The sequence below is a fragment of the Hyla sarda genome, chromosome 7 (assembly GCF_029499605.1).
Source record: "Hyla sarda isolate aHylSar1 chromosome 7, aHylSar1.hap1, whole genome shotgun sequence".
NCBI lineage: Eukaryota > Metazoa > Chordata > Amphibia > Anura > Hylidae > Hyla > Hyla sarda.
This window is the reverse complement of record NC_079195.1, coordinates 65,035,092-65,047,496: the sequence shown is the minus strand read 5'-3', so window position 1 is coordinate 65,047,496 and position 12,405 is coordinate 65,035,092. Positions and strand designations below refer to the sequence as shown.

The 12,405-nt window shown below is 47.6% G+C and overlaps 1 protein-coding gene across 1 annotated transcript in view; it reads right to left on the bottom strand.

Annotated features, from left to right (window-relative positions):
• The window catches only part of BTAF1 (B-TFIID TATA-box binding protein associated factor 1), a 106,462-nt gene that overhangs the window by 45,594 nt on the left and 48,463 nt on the right, over positions 1–12,405 (bottom strand). The window contains exons 18-21 of the mRNA XM_056529386.1: positions 9,710–9,884; positions 8,913–9,116; positions 8,262–8,688; positions 6,800–6,990 (exon numbers count right to left, since the gene is read on the bottom strand). Of these exons, the coding sequence (XP_056385361.1) occupies positions 6,800–6,990; positions 8,262–8,688; positions 8,913–9,116; positions 9,710–9,884 (997 nt within the window). The remainder of the gene's footprint in view (positions 1–6,799; positions 6,991–8,261; positions 8,689–8,912; positions 9,117–9,709; positions 9,885–12,405) is intronic.

The window sequence follows — 12,405 nt, the reverse complement described above, 5'->3', positions numbered from 1 at the left end:
TACGCTTGCCAGACGCGTAGGGAGAAGGGGAGAGAATCCCCCCGGAGGGAGGATCTCTCCAAGGCAGTCACCACAGAACGGGAGACCTGAGCCAAGCCGGATATAGACTGCGAGAGGGAAGAAACCCAGTTTGGAGGGAAGGCCGAACACACCGGGTCTGATAGAACATCTCGGGTAGAAATAGCGCAGCGGTGCAGGCAGAACAAGTAGGTTCAGCAGAACCAGACATTTTTGTGTTACAGCTATTACAGATGTAATAAGGAACTAAGGACCTAGTATCTGTCTAAAGGAAGAAACAGTAATGGGCACAGACATAGTAATAAAAAGGAACAGTCTCACCCTGATCTGTATCCCTCAGACTGCTGCTGTGAGTTGAGAGGGGGGAGAGAGAGAAAACGCTGGACCAATGGCGAGAGTGGGCGTGTCAGTTACAATGACACTTTGATTGGTACTGCAAACCCCCTGCGCACGCACAGCGCTGATTGGAGGGGATTCGCGCCATCCTGAAAGGCATTGGTGGCTCAGGGTGGGCGGAGCTAACGCACACCGGGCCACCGAAGAACTAATAATCCAGATAAAGATGGCGCCCGCTCCTTGCCTCGAGCGCACCTTGTGAACGCATGTGCGCCTCGGGGGAACGGAGCGGGCGAACGCTGTCGCCAGAACACTGCCGAAAATGAAAGTAAAAACGTCTATGCGGCCGGGCTGAAGGAGCGCCCGACCGCCGAACAGATACGCCGCGGCTGCAGAGGACAGCCACCTCATACATACTGTGCACCAAACACACACATGCCCGCAAAATATATAAATGCCACTGCTCAAACCCCCAATAAAAACTTCCCCACAGAGTAAAAAGGGAGGGTAGAACCCCTCCTGGCCAGTCCCATAAACCCCTATAGAAAAAGAGGGTGCCTCCAGCTGTTGAGAGTCCAGTACCTAAGAAAAAAAGGGCGGGGGCGGGGGGGGGGGGAATATACTCACCTTAGCACTGACCTGATGAAGCCTTCAGCCAGCTTTTAGTCACCTGCATCATGCCGGCCTTGAAAAGCGTGACGAGCAGGGAAAAATGGGGGACCTGGACCTGTGAGGTACAACCCCAGGCGCTGGCCGTTTTAGAGAGGGGGTTGACAGTACATCCACGATGTCTGTGCCCCCTCAATCGCAAAAGGGGAAACAGTGAACGCTATGTTCCCGAGTCCCCACCTAAAAACAGGAAAAAAAGGAAAACTAAATGTCCCTATCTGAAAAAATAAAAAAGTTAGACCAAGTCTGGGGAGAACCCGAGACTAGTGTCCATCTCCTGCGACACTAAGCTTAAACTGGATTACCTCAGGCTCTGTAGGTGGGTATATCCTGCTGGGAGGAGCCGACTTTTTGGTTAAGTCTCCTAGCAACAACAGCATATACCCAAGGTCTGTGTCCCCCAATGGAGCCGATAGAGAAAATAAGTTTCCCCCTCCTGGCAGGCTATACCCCACCCACTGACTGAGCTAATCAGTTTAGTCCCAAAGCAGGAGGAGGAAACCGACAAATCACTATAGAGAGAGTCCAAAGACGACCCAGACAAAAATCAAGCGAACAAACCCACAGACTGGAAATAGATTCAGGTCAACAGACTAATAACCGATGGGTGGGTTCAGTGGATCCTCCAAGAAAGATTTTACAGTAAGTATATAAAAAATTATTTACTTCTCGTTCGGCTCCATGGGGGGGGGGGGGAGAATACGGGGATACGGGGAATAGGGACTGTGGGACATACCAGAGCAGAGTTTGAGACCTGCAAGGAAGAGCCTTGTGAGTCACACCCTGAAGGAAGGTGTGAACATAACGATCAGAAGCCATGGGACGCTGAAAAAGAATGCTAAGGTCTGACACCTGCCCCTTGAGGGAATTAAGTACCAAATGTGTTTCCAGCCCTGACCACGAGCACCGGGGCCCAAGCCGAAATCGCTGACACGCCTTCCGCCTTGAGCTTCCTCACTACCCTGAGCAGGAGGGGAAACGGTAAGGGAGGGCAAACTGTGACCAGGGAACGACAAACGCGTCCACAGCAGAGGATCACTGGATTTTGCCACAAAGGTGGGAACCTGACGATTTAGGCGGGACGCAAAGAAGTCCACATCCCGCGTCCCCCAATGCTTGCAAGTTGTGGCGAACACATACTGGTGGAGAGACCACCCCCCAGGGTCGGGAGAGGTGCAACCCAAAGTCCACCTCCTAATTGTCCACCCCCAGAATGTGAATCGCCAAAATGGAGAGAACCTGGCGTTCTGCCCAGACAAGAATCCTTGTCACCTCAGTCATTGCTGTGAGTGCCCCCCTGGCGATTGATATAGGCCAGAGCTGTGGCGTTGTCCATTTGGACCCGTACCGGACGACCCCGGAGTAACAACTCCCAGTGGAGGAGACAAAGAAAGATGGCCCGGAGCTCCAGGATGTTGATGGGGAGATCACCACCGCCAGGACTTTGGTGAAGACCCTGGGGGGTCGTGGCCACCCCGAAGGGCAGGGTTACAAACTGAAAATGACAGGCGACCACCTACCTGAGATGAAGGCTTGGGTGGGGGCACTCATTTAGGCGGAGGTAGGCTTGCGAGCACCTGGCTTGGCAGAGAAACATCCAGAATGGCAGTCCTGCTTCCAGGAGGGGCACGCTTTGAAGGTAGGAGCCTTACAAAACTGAAGATGCTGGCTTGTCCTGGCATCATGAGGCAAAGGACTGAAGTGAAAATGACTTGTGGTGAGAATTGGTGCGACACTCCTTATTCTGAGGATGATTTCCTCCTGGCATTTGCCAAAAAAGCGTCCGCCAGTAAAGGGCATCTGAGATTTTTTGGAAGCCACATCGGTATTCCAGGCTTTCAACCACATTGTTGCCAGAAGCAAAGGCCGCACAGTGTGCGAATTCCAAAGACGCTGAGGATAGATAATCAGAGTTTGAGATTTGGAGGGATAGGTCAGCCAGATCTGGAGGAGCCTCAGATAAAACGCCTTGGTGAAGTTGAGGCCCATGTTGACAAGGCCTTGGATACCCAAGTTGCAAATGCCAGAAGCAAGACATGGAAAAGAACCAAAACATATCTATCGAGAGAGCGAAAAATAAAATACAAACAAGCTCACCCAGGTGCCTGTGTCCTGTAGCAGTTAGAACAGCAGTGCAGGTGGGGGGTTCCTTGAGAGAAGAACCCTTGTCCTGAAGCTGCGGAACAGCAGTGTGCAGGAACAGCAGCAGCTTGCAGGGATAGCAGTGTGAGATCCCTGAAGAGAGCAGCTGGAGAAACAGCGTGTTCAGCAGGCTTCACTGAATAGGAAGGAGAACGTGACAGCGAGGGATCAGCCCCCCACCCCCAGGGAGTTCATAGCCTCCCATCGGTAGAAGGACCAAGATGGAGGAGACCTTTGACCCCTGCAGCACACGCTAGACCAGAAGAGGCCGACACTGGCCTCTCCTTCGCACGCGCCAACAGGGGATTGGACGTTGCCCAAGAAGAAGGGAAGGAGCACCTGACGCGCAAAAATAGAAGGCTGAGATGCCCACCAGAGAAACCGGGCAGAAGCCGCCGGCTAAATTTACGTGCTGCTGGGAGTAAGAGAGACTTGCTGCAGCCTCTGTAAGGAAGAAGTTTGTGTCAGCAGAAGCCAGAACAGGGCCGTGCGTGTACAGAACACGGCCGAAACAGAACGGCCCGTGCGACAGTCAGAAAGACTGTCACACCGCAGATGAAGCAGCAAGTGAAAGGACTCTACACAGGGATGCCAGCAATCCTGCTGACCATATAAGGTAAAAAGAGGGGAGACTGGACCCCCGATCAGGCTCCCTCCCCAAGATAAAAATAAAGAATATGATAAAAATAAAAGGAATCCTTAGCAGCCCAAGGAGGAGGAGGGGGGGGGGGGGGGGCAGAGATTGAGGAGATGGGTAGGGATACTTACCTAGAGAGAACCCATATACTCACCTCAAGTCTTAAACCAGCTTGGTGCCACCTGCATCATACCAGGCTGTAATAGCAGGGGGTACAGGGGAAAGAGGGGACCCGGACCCAGGGCACATCCCTTAGCGCTGGTAAGAAGGGGTTAACTGTGCATACTTTATGGACCGTGCCCCTTGTGGGGGGGAAGGAAATCAGGCAGCGCCCTGCTCCTGGCACCCCAACCTAGGTAAAATAAGGAGAAAAAAAATGTAAACTTAAAACTATAAAGTAATAAAAAGACCAGGTCTGGAGAGCTCCAGACCTGCATCTGCATCCTACTGACACCAAGCTAAAACGGACTAGCTCTGAGTCAGTGGGCAGGGTATTTACTGTCAGGTGGGGCAGACCTTTTATTTGTTAATGCCTAGTGTCAGCAAGATATACCCACAGTTCCTGCGTCCCTCAATGAAGCTGAACGAGAAGTGTACAATATTGATGGCTTGAGCCCACCTGCGCGGATGCTGCTCTTACAGGCTTCATAAGTGAAAAACATACAATTAGCAGCTACACCACAGTGCCAAGGGATTTAAGTGAATTAGGGGGATGAAAGCCTATGTATCATCTGATGCAACCTTTACATATATACTGCACACCCACTGGGAGGGGAAGCAATTACAAAGTACTGAAAAAACAAAAAAGGTTTGCCTTTTTTTTAACCCTTCAAAGCAGTGTTACAACCAGCGTCTCCAGCTGTTTAGTTAAAAAAAATAATTAAAAAACACACTTAAAAATCCATCCTATCCGTGTTTACTGGTCAAAACCTTCCACCAATAAGACAAAAGGATAGGGGATAAGATGTCTGATCACAGGGGGCCCGCTGCTGGGACCCCCCACGATCTCCTTGCAGCACCCACATTCTATGCAGGAGCTGCGTCTCCAGTTTCGGAAATCTCTGGGATTTCAGGACTGGGGACGTGACGTCACGCCCCTCCTCCATTCATGTCTATGGGAGGGGGAGTGATGGGCGTCACCCCCCCTCCCATAGACATGAAGAGGTGGCGTGGCGTCACATCACCAGTCCCGGATGTTTCCGAAACTGAAGATGCAGCTCCCGCAGAGAATGCGTGTGCTGCAGGGAGATCGGGGATAGTCTCAGCAGCGGGCCCCCCGCGATCAGACCTCTTATCCCCTATCCTTTGTATAGGGGATAAAATGTTTTTGCCCGGAATACCCCTTTAAAGCCAGGTTCCGATCATTCAGGAGACCGCCTGACAATATTGCAGTGTGCGCTACAATAAAGGGGGCTGCAGTTTCAGCAAATTAAGATTGTTTAAATTAGGGATCGACCGATATCTGTTTTTTAGGGCCGATACCGATAATCGGTGCAGGTTAGGGCCGATAGCCGATAACTTATACCGATATTCCGGTATAAGTTATCGGCTATTTAACCCCCTGCGACACCGCTGCAGATCATTGATTTAAAGCGGGCGCTTTAAATCAATGATCTGCAGTGGCTTTTGCAGGGCCATAGGCCGCCGTCACCACCCGCTTCTCTCCCCTACCTGCCAGGGTGCTCCGGGCCATCCATCCATTGTCCCTGTAGTGTCCGGGGGCGTTCCGGGTGGAGGGTGGTCCGGTCCGGGCTGTCCTCCGGCGGGCCTCTTCTCCACTCCGGGCAGGCTCCGGCCTAGTACGCGACATAGACGTCGCTGCGCAGCGACGCACCTGACGTCACGGCGTAGCGGCGTCTATGCAGTGTACTAGGCCGGAGCCTGCCCGGAGTGGAAAAGAAGACCGTGGGAGAAGAAGGACAGCCCGGACCGGACCACCCTCCACCCGGAACGCCCCCGGACACTACATGAAGGAAGGATGGCCTGGACCACCCCCATTACGGGTAAGAATTTTTTTTATTCACTCGGAGGGTGGGGGAGGGGCCTGACCGGTATAGCGGTATGGGAAAAAATCCATACCGGTATACCGCCTAGCATCACGGTGGGGGGTGCGACGCGGTGCGGTGGGTCGGAGGTGCGGTGCGGAGGGTCGAGGGGGTGGCGGTCGCGGTGCGGTGGGGGCGGTGCATTATCGGCTTATCGGCAAGATAATTGCCGATACAGATAATGCCCAAAATCGTGATTATCGGCCGATAATATCGGCCATACCGATAATTGGTCGATCCCTAGTTTAAATGTTATACAAATATCCAGTGATATTAATCATGATCTGCATTATTTCATCATTAATCTCTGCCTGATCTCCAATGGGAACCACTATTTACATCCAGTTAATCTACCCGTCTTGTGATAACACGCTCACATACACTGCCATGATAACTGTACACCGTAATGCATCTTTGTCCATCACATCAGATTTACACTTCTAGCGTAGAAGTGTGTATTCAGTAAAAACCTAAGTGACATGTTAAAGGGGTATTTCTGCAGTACAGTATTTACTTTTGCTATGGACTGTGCTTTGTTAATTTTTAAAGCACTTACTCACCTGCCCTGTTACCCTGCAGTTGGAGTTCTGACCGTGGTGGATACACAGTTCCTCTGATGTGTCAACCTTGCAGGAAGAGACTGCTCAATAACTGGCTGAGGTGGGTTTTTACATCAGTAGGGACTATCAACTTTGGAAGGGCAGCCACAGAGGATTAGGGGTGAAGCATATGCTTTAGTTTTAAAAGTATTAAATTATACTTATTACTGTTCCTGCATATTTATTCATCACTATTATAAAATCTAGATTGGTATATTTTTGCACACCGGTATCTCAGGACGTCCTGGGGCATCACCTAGCACACAATCTTTTGTACTATTCGAGGCACATGAATAAAAGGGCCTGGATCTCTCTCAGAACAGTTGCATCTACAACATGAAAGGCTATAATACCTCATCATTTTCTGCGGGTGTTTGGGCTCCACTTCCTGTGGGTAAGTCCGCCACCTGGGACCTCACCGCTTTAGGAGTTGGGCCTCTCCTGCTTGTAACTGCAAACGCAGCTTGCTGATGTCTGTAGAGGGTGATTATTCCTCTGTACTTCGTGACTGTGTGACATGCTCCATCTTTTTCAGAATTTGATCCTTTAAAAAAAATGTTTTATAAAAATTAAATGAATAAATAATAAACACAAAAAATGCTGTTATACCAACAAGAAAAGCATTAAAAAAAAATACCTACCTACAGGTTAGTTGCATACACAATTATTTTCACGTTTCGAGATATTTGTTTTAAAATATCTCCCCCCCCCCCCCCCCAATCAACTGGTGACAGAAAGTTAAACAGATTTGTAAATTACTTAATCTTCATTCTTCCAGTACTTTTTAGCTGCTGAATACTAGAGGAAATTGTTTTTGGTACACAGAGCTCTCTGCTGACATCTGTCCATTTTCAGAACTGTCCAGAGTAGGAGAAAATTCCCATAGCAAACATATGCTGCTCTGGACAGTTCCTAAAATGGACAAGGATGTCAGCAGAGAGCACTGTGTTCCAAAAAGAAAATAATTTCCTCTGTAGTATTCAGCAGCTAATAAGTACTGGAAGGATTAAGATTTAATAGAAGCAATTTACAAATCCCAGTCATCAGTTGCTAGGATTGTGAACTACATGCAAGAGCTTAAAAACCTGATCCAGCTGCGTCCAACTGACATGCATATCCCAACCATTAAAAGGTCTTCCCAGAAACACCACTTACCATCTATCCCCAGGAAAGGTTATAAGCAATCGCTTCACCAAGATGCTTACTGCAGGGTCAAGTCCATATGGCAAGCCCTATGATCGTAAGCCTAAGTTAGCGAAAACCATGAACTGGTTGCAGGCATTTGCGGTCTTCGGGTGTGTTAGGGCAAAAGCACAGAGCAGTTTAGTGAATTATTTGGACACTGTACAGTGCTTGCAAGTACCATGGGGGATTGGCATGGTGGAGTTACAAAGAATTTCTTAGGTGTCGTGTTATCTTTGGACACTGGTTTGGGCTCTAAGGCTACGGAAGTATCAGCTTTTTTTTTTTAGGAGCTGAGGCAAGTGCTCTATCACCCAAAGTGCAAGAAAAAGTGAAAACTTGTCACACAAAAAAAATTTAAAAAAAGTGCACAAAGGATGCAGTCCATCGCCAAAGTTTGCTGACCACTTTAGACAGACTGTTTATAGAGTGACCATACAGCTCAAAAGCTCCAGACAAGACAAGCATTTATACCTTCGATGCCTGTTATGCAACATTTTAGTTTAGCCAAAAATAAATCTGTTGCAGCTACTTTTCAATGCAGTTACCTAGAATATTACTGAAATGACTAATTACACGCTGGACACTCCTAATGTTATCCACGTTTATAAGTGTTGCTTCACCAAAACGTACCTTTAAGATGATCTGTGTTGTTCAATGCTGGTGCAGGGCAGCTTACAGATGGGGTGATACTGGGCTCCACACACACTGAACTACAAAGGTTTTTAACAATTTTTAGGTTCGGACAAGGAGTCCTTGAGATACATTGCTGGAGCAGTTTAGCAATAGAGGAAGCTGTGTAGTTCTGCACCACTGCGTTCTCTTCTTTTTTCACAGCCTCCATTAATGGCTTTATTACTGGATTAAGTTTCTCTGGGAGCTGCATGATGTTCACTATTGCACAGGCAGCAAATGTGTGCACTCTCAGCTGAAGGACCTGCCATTCCTGATTGGTTTCCAATACAGTCATCTGTACTTGTTGTCTCTTCCCATCTAGTTGCTGGTAAACTTTAGCATTGGCCCGCAGAGATGCTGTCGCTTCATTGAACACTGTAGTTACCTAGGAACACACCCAATACTGGGTTTATTGACATTGTTGAGCAGAATCCTAGTCTAATAACCTTGATAAAGTGCAAGCTTTAGGAAAGGCTGCAGAATAGGAGATTGATAATGCAAACACAGCCTTAAAAAAATATATAAATAAAATATAAATTAAAAATAACAAACAAAAAAAGCAACAACGAGAGACTTTACCCTGTCTCCTCCCCCCGAAGACATACTCACTAGTTCACTGGCTTGGTCTATTGTAAATATAGTGCAGTTTACTTTACTCTGAATGTCTATATTTGCATCAGTAAGAGTGGATATCAGTTGCTTGCACTCATTCTGCATCCGGGTGAAAGGTATTGCTATTTCATCATAATACAAGTGTTCACACAATATTGCAAGCAGGCGTGGCTGGACCACATGGGCTACTGTTTTGCATTCCTAAGTGAAATTGGAATAAAGGGGAAAAAAATATATATATAAGAAACATGAAAGGAGTTTACGATAAAACAGACCGATTGTCCCAGACATTCATCTATTCACAAGGTATGTGACAAATTTATGGTTACTGGGGTGGAGTCCGAGGCGCTGGGACAACCAGCACAGGATACTGTCTCCCTTCTGAATGGTGCAGTGGTACTGAGATAGCAGTCACGTGACAGCTGCTCAATTCAGATAGGTAACAAGTGTCCCCTGTTCTCAAGATTGCTGGGGGTGGCACAGCGTTCAAAGCCTCCACTAGTTGGGACAACTAGCCCTGATAAGATGAAGAAAGAATCTATTTTAATCTAATGCAAAGAGATGAAGTACTATGTAACTTGCTATAACCAGGCATTCATAAATAGATCATTGCAATCATAAGGGAGCACAGATATTTGTCTGGGTCTGGAATAAATGTCAGACTGTACAAACAAATTGCTTAAAATGTGCTGGGAAATTGTTAATATGGCCCGACTTGTACATTCTCCAACGCAGACATCCATTATAATTTTTTATTTTTTTTAAACTCCAAAGTTTAACAGCCTCTTCTGTACCTTCTGCAGGGCAGCCCACTCACAGATAACAAGGGCCACACTAATTCTTTGTAAGGCTGATTTAGAGTTCAGATGAAAGAGGAGCAACTGAGCTAATGATTCAGCCGGCTTTATTTCCTGAGAGGCGGTATTGACACAGGGATCACAAATACAGCAACATAATGATCCCAGCAATCTGTAAATGGAGAGATTAAAAAATGCAGTTACTGACATGGACAACAGCTGAAAAGAACCAAACCATATTATGGCTAATGAACGCTTTGTTATATGGACTTCTACAATACATTGTGTACAATCAAACCATATGTTCAAATCTTACCATACAACAGCTAAAAAACAAACATTTTATTTAGATGGCTAAAGAAATCCACTAAAGTGCACACAGCCTCTGCTACAGTTGCAAGTGAAAAATATATAATATAATAAATTATATAATAAAATATATAAATATATAATATATTAATACATAATATAATATATACTGTATATACTCTAGTATAAGCCGAGGCCCCTAATTTCACCCCAAAAACCCAGGAAAAGTTATTGACTCGACTATAAGCCTAGGGTGGGAAATACATCATCCCCCCGTCATCATCCAGACCCCCAGCATCACCCTGTCATCATCCCCCCCCCCCCCCCTTCATCCCCTCGTCATCATCCCACCCACCCCTTCATCATCACCACATGTCATCAGCCCAACCCCCCCCCCCCTTCATCATCACCGCTTGTCAGAGTCTGATTTAACAGTGGTCTTCAACCTGCGGACCTCCAGATGTTTCAAAACTACAACTCCCAGCAAGCCCGGGCCTTCGACATCATCCAGCAACCCCCCCCCCCCCCCCCCCCCCTCACCCCCTTTAGTTTTGTACTCGCCTCCGCTCGGCGGGACGTTAGGGTGCACTGGTCCGGGCCATCTGTGCTGCAGGGACCATCTGGTTGGGAGGGATAGTCGTTCCGGGCTGTCCATCTTCACCGGGGGGGCCTCTTCTCCGCGCCGGGAATAGAGACGTTGCCTTGACGACGACGACACACAGGGACGTTGCTCATGAACGTCCCTGTGCAGTGGCGGCGGCAAGGCAACGTGACTATTTCGGGGCCGGGCGCGGAGAAGAGGGCCCCCCCGTGCACCCCAACGTCCCGCCAAGCGGAGGAGAGTACAAAACTAAAGTGGGGGCAGGTTGGGGCTGGATGATGTCGAAGGCCGCAGTGGTCTTAATCCTGCGGACTTCCAGATGTTTCAAAACTACAACTCCCAGCAAGCCCGGACAGCCGATGGCTGCCCGTGCTTGCTGGGAGTTGTAGTTTAAACATCTGGAGGTCCGCTGGTTGAAGACCACTGAGGGTGGGGAGTTCACTCGTGAATAAGCCGAGGGAGGTGTTTTCAGCACAAAAAATCGTGCTGAAAACTCTGCTTATATGGTTATATATAAATATATAATATAATATATAAGGGATGTCCCAATACCATTTTTTTTAAGACAGAGTACAGATACTTTAATTCTAAGTACGAGTACTTTTATTTTAAAGGGAATCTGACCCCAGGGTGACCCGATTTCTGCTGCTGCTTACCATGCTGATATGTGGGTCCTTGGTGTGTACAATGGAGGTGGCTGCTGTAGTATGAGCCAAGATGTCTCTTCTCCATTGGACAGAACAGGGAATTTGCAGTGTCGGTGAGACAGATTACCACATCGTGAGCAGCGGCAGAAACTGGGTCACCTGCACCATCTACCTGCAGAAGCAGGGCCGCCCCCTGTAGACTGCAAGCCCCCTGTAGACATTAGCAGCACACAGCACCTGCGGCTGTCCTCTGTGGGGTGCTACCGCTCCACTACCCCATGCTTCCGTCCTCCCGGTCCGCATTGTGTCATCCTATGGGAGGAGCATGCGACATACGTCACTCAGCTTCCTCCGTAGCGTTACGCTGGGCGCAGAGGAGGAGGCGGAGTGACGTGTGTGTCACATGCTCCTCCATGGAACACTATGAAGCGGACGGGAGGACCGGGGCAGCAGGTATCGGACATGGTATGAGGGAAATTAAAACGGGTCCCCGATACCATGTAAATGGATAGTATCAATATAAAATATATACCATACAATAAAAAAAAAAAAAAAAAAAATATATAATATATATATATAAATATATATATAAATATATATATAAATATATATATAAATATATATATAAATATATATATAAATATATATATAAATATATATATAAATATATATATAAATATATATATATATATATATATATATATATATATATATATATATATATATATATATATATATATATATATATATATATATATATATATATATTCGAGTATAAGCAGAGTTTTCAAAACTACAACTCCCAGCAAGCCCGGACAGCCATCGGCTGTCCGGGCTTGCTGGGAGTTGTAGTTTTGAAACCTCCGGCGGTCCGTAGGTTGAAGACCACTGCTGCCTTCGACATCATCCAGCCCCCTCTCACCCCCTTTAGTTCTGTACAGTACTCACCTCCGCTCGGCGTTGGTCCGGTGCTGCAGGGCTGTCCGGAGAGGAGGTGGTCCGGTGGGATAGTGGTTCCGGGCTGCTATCTTCACCGGGGAGGCCTCTTCTAAGCGCTTCGGGCCCGGCCTCAGAATAGTCACGTTACCTTGACAATGACGCAGAGGTGCGTTCATTGCCAACGTACTTCTGCGTCA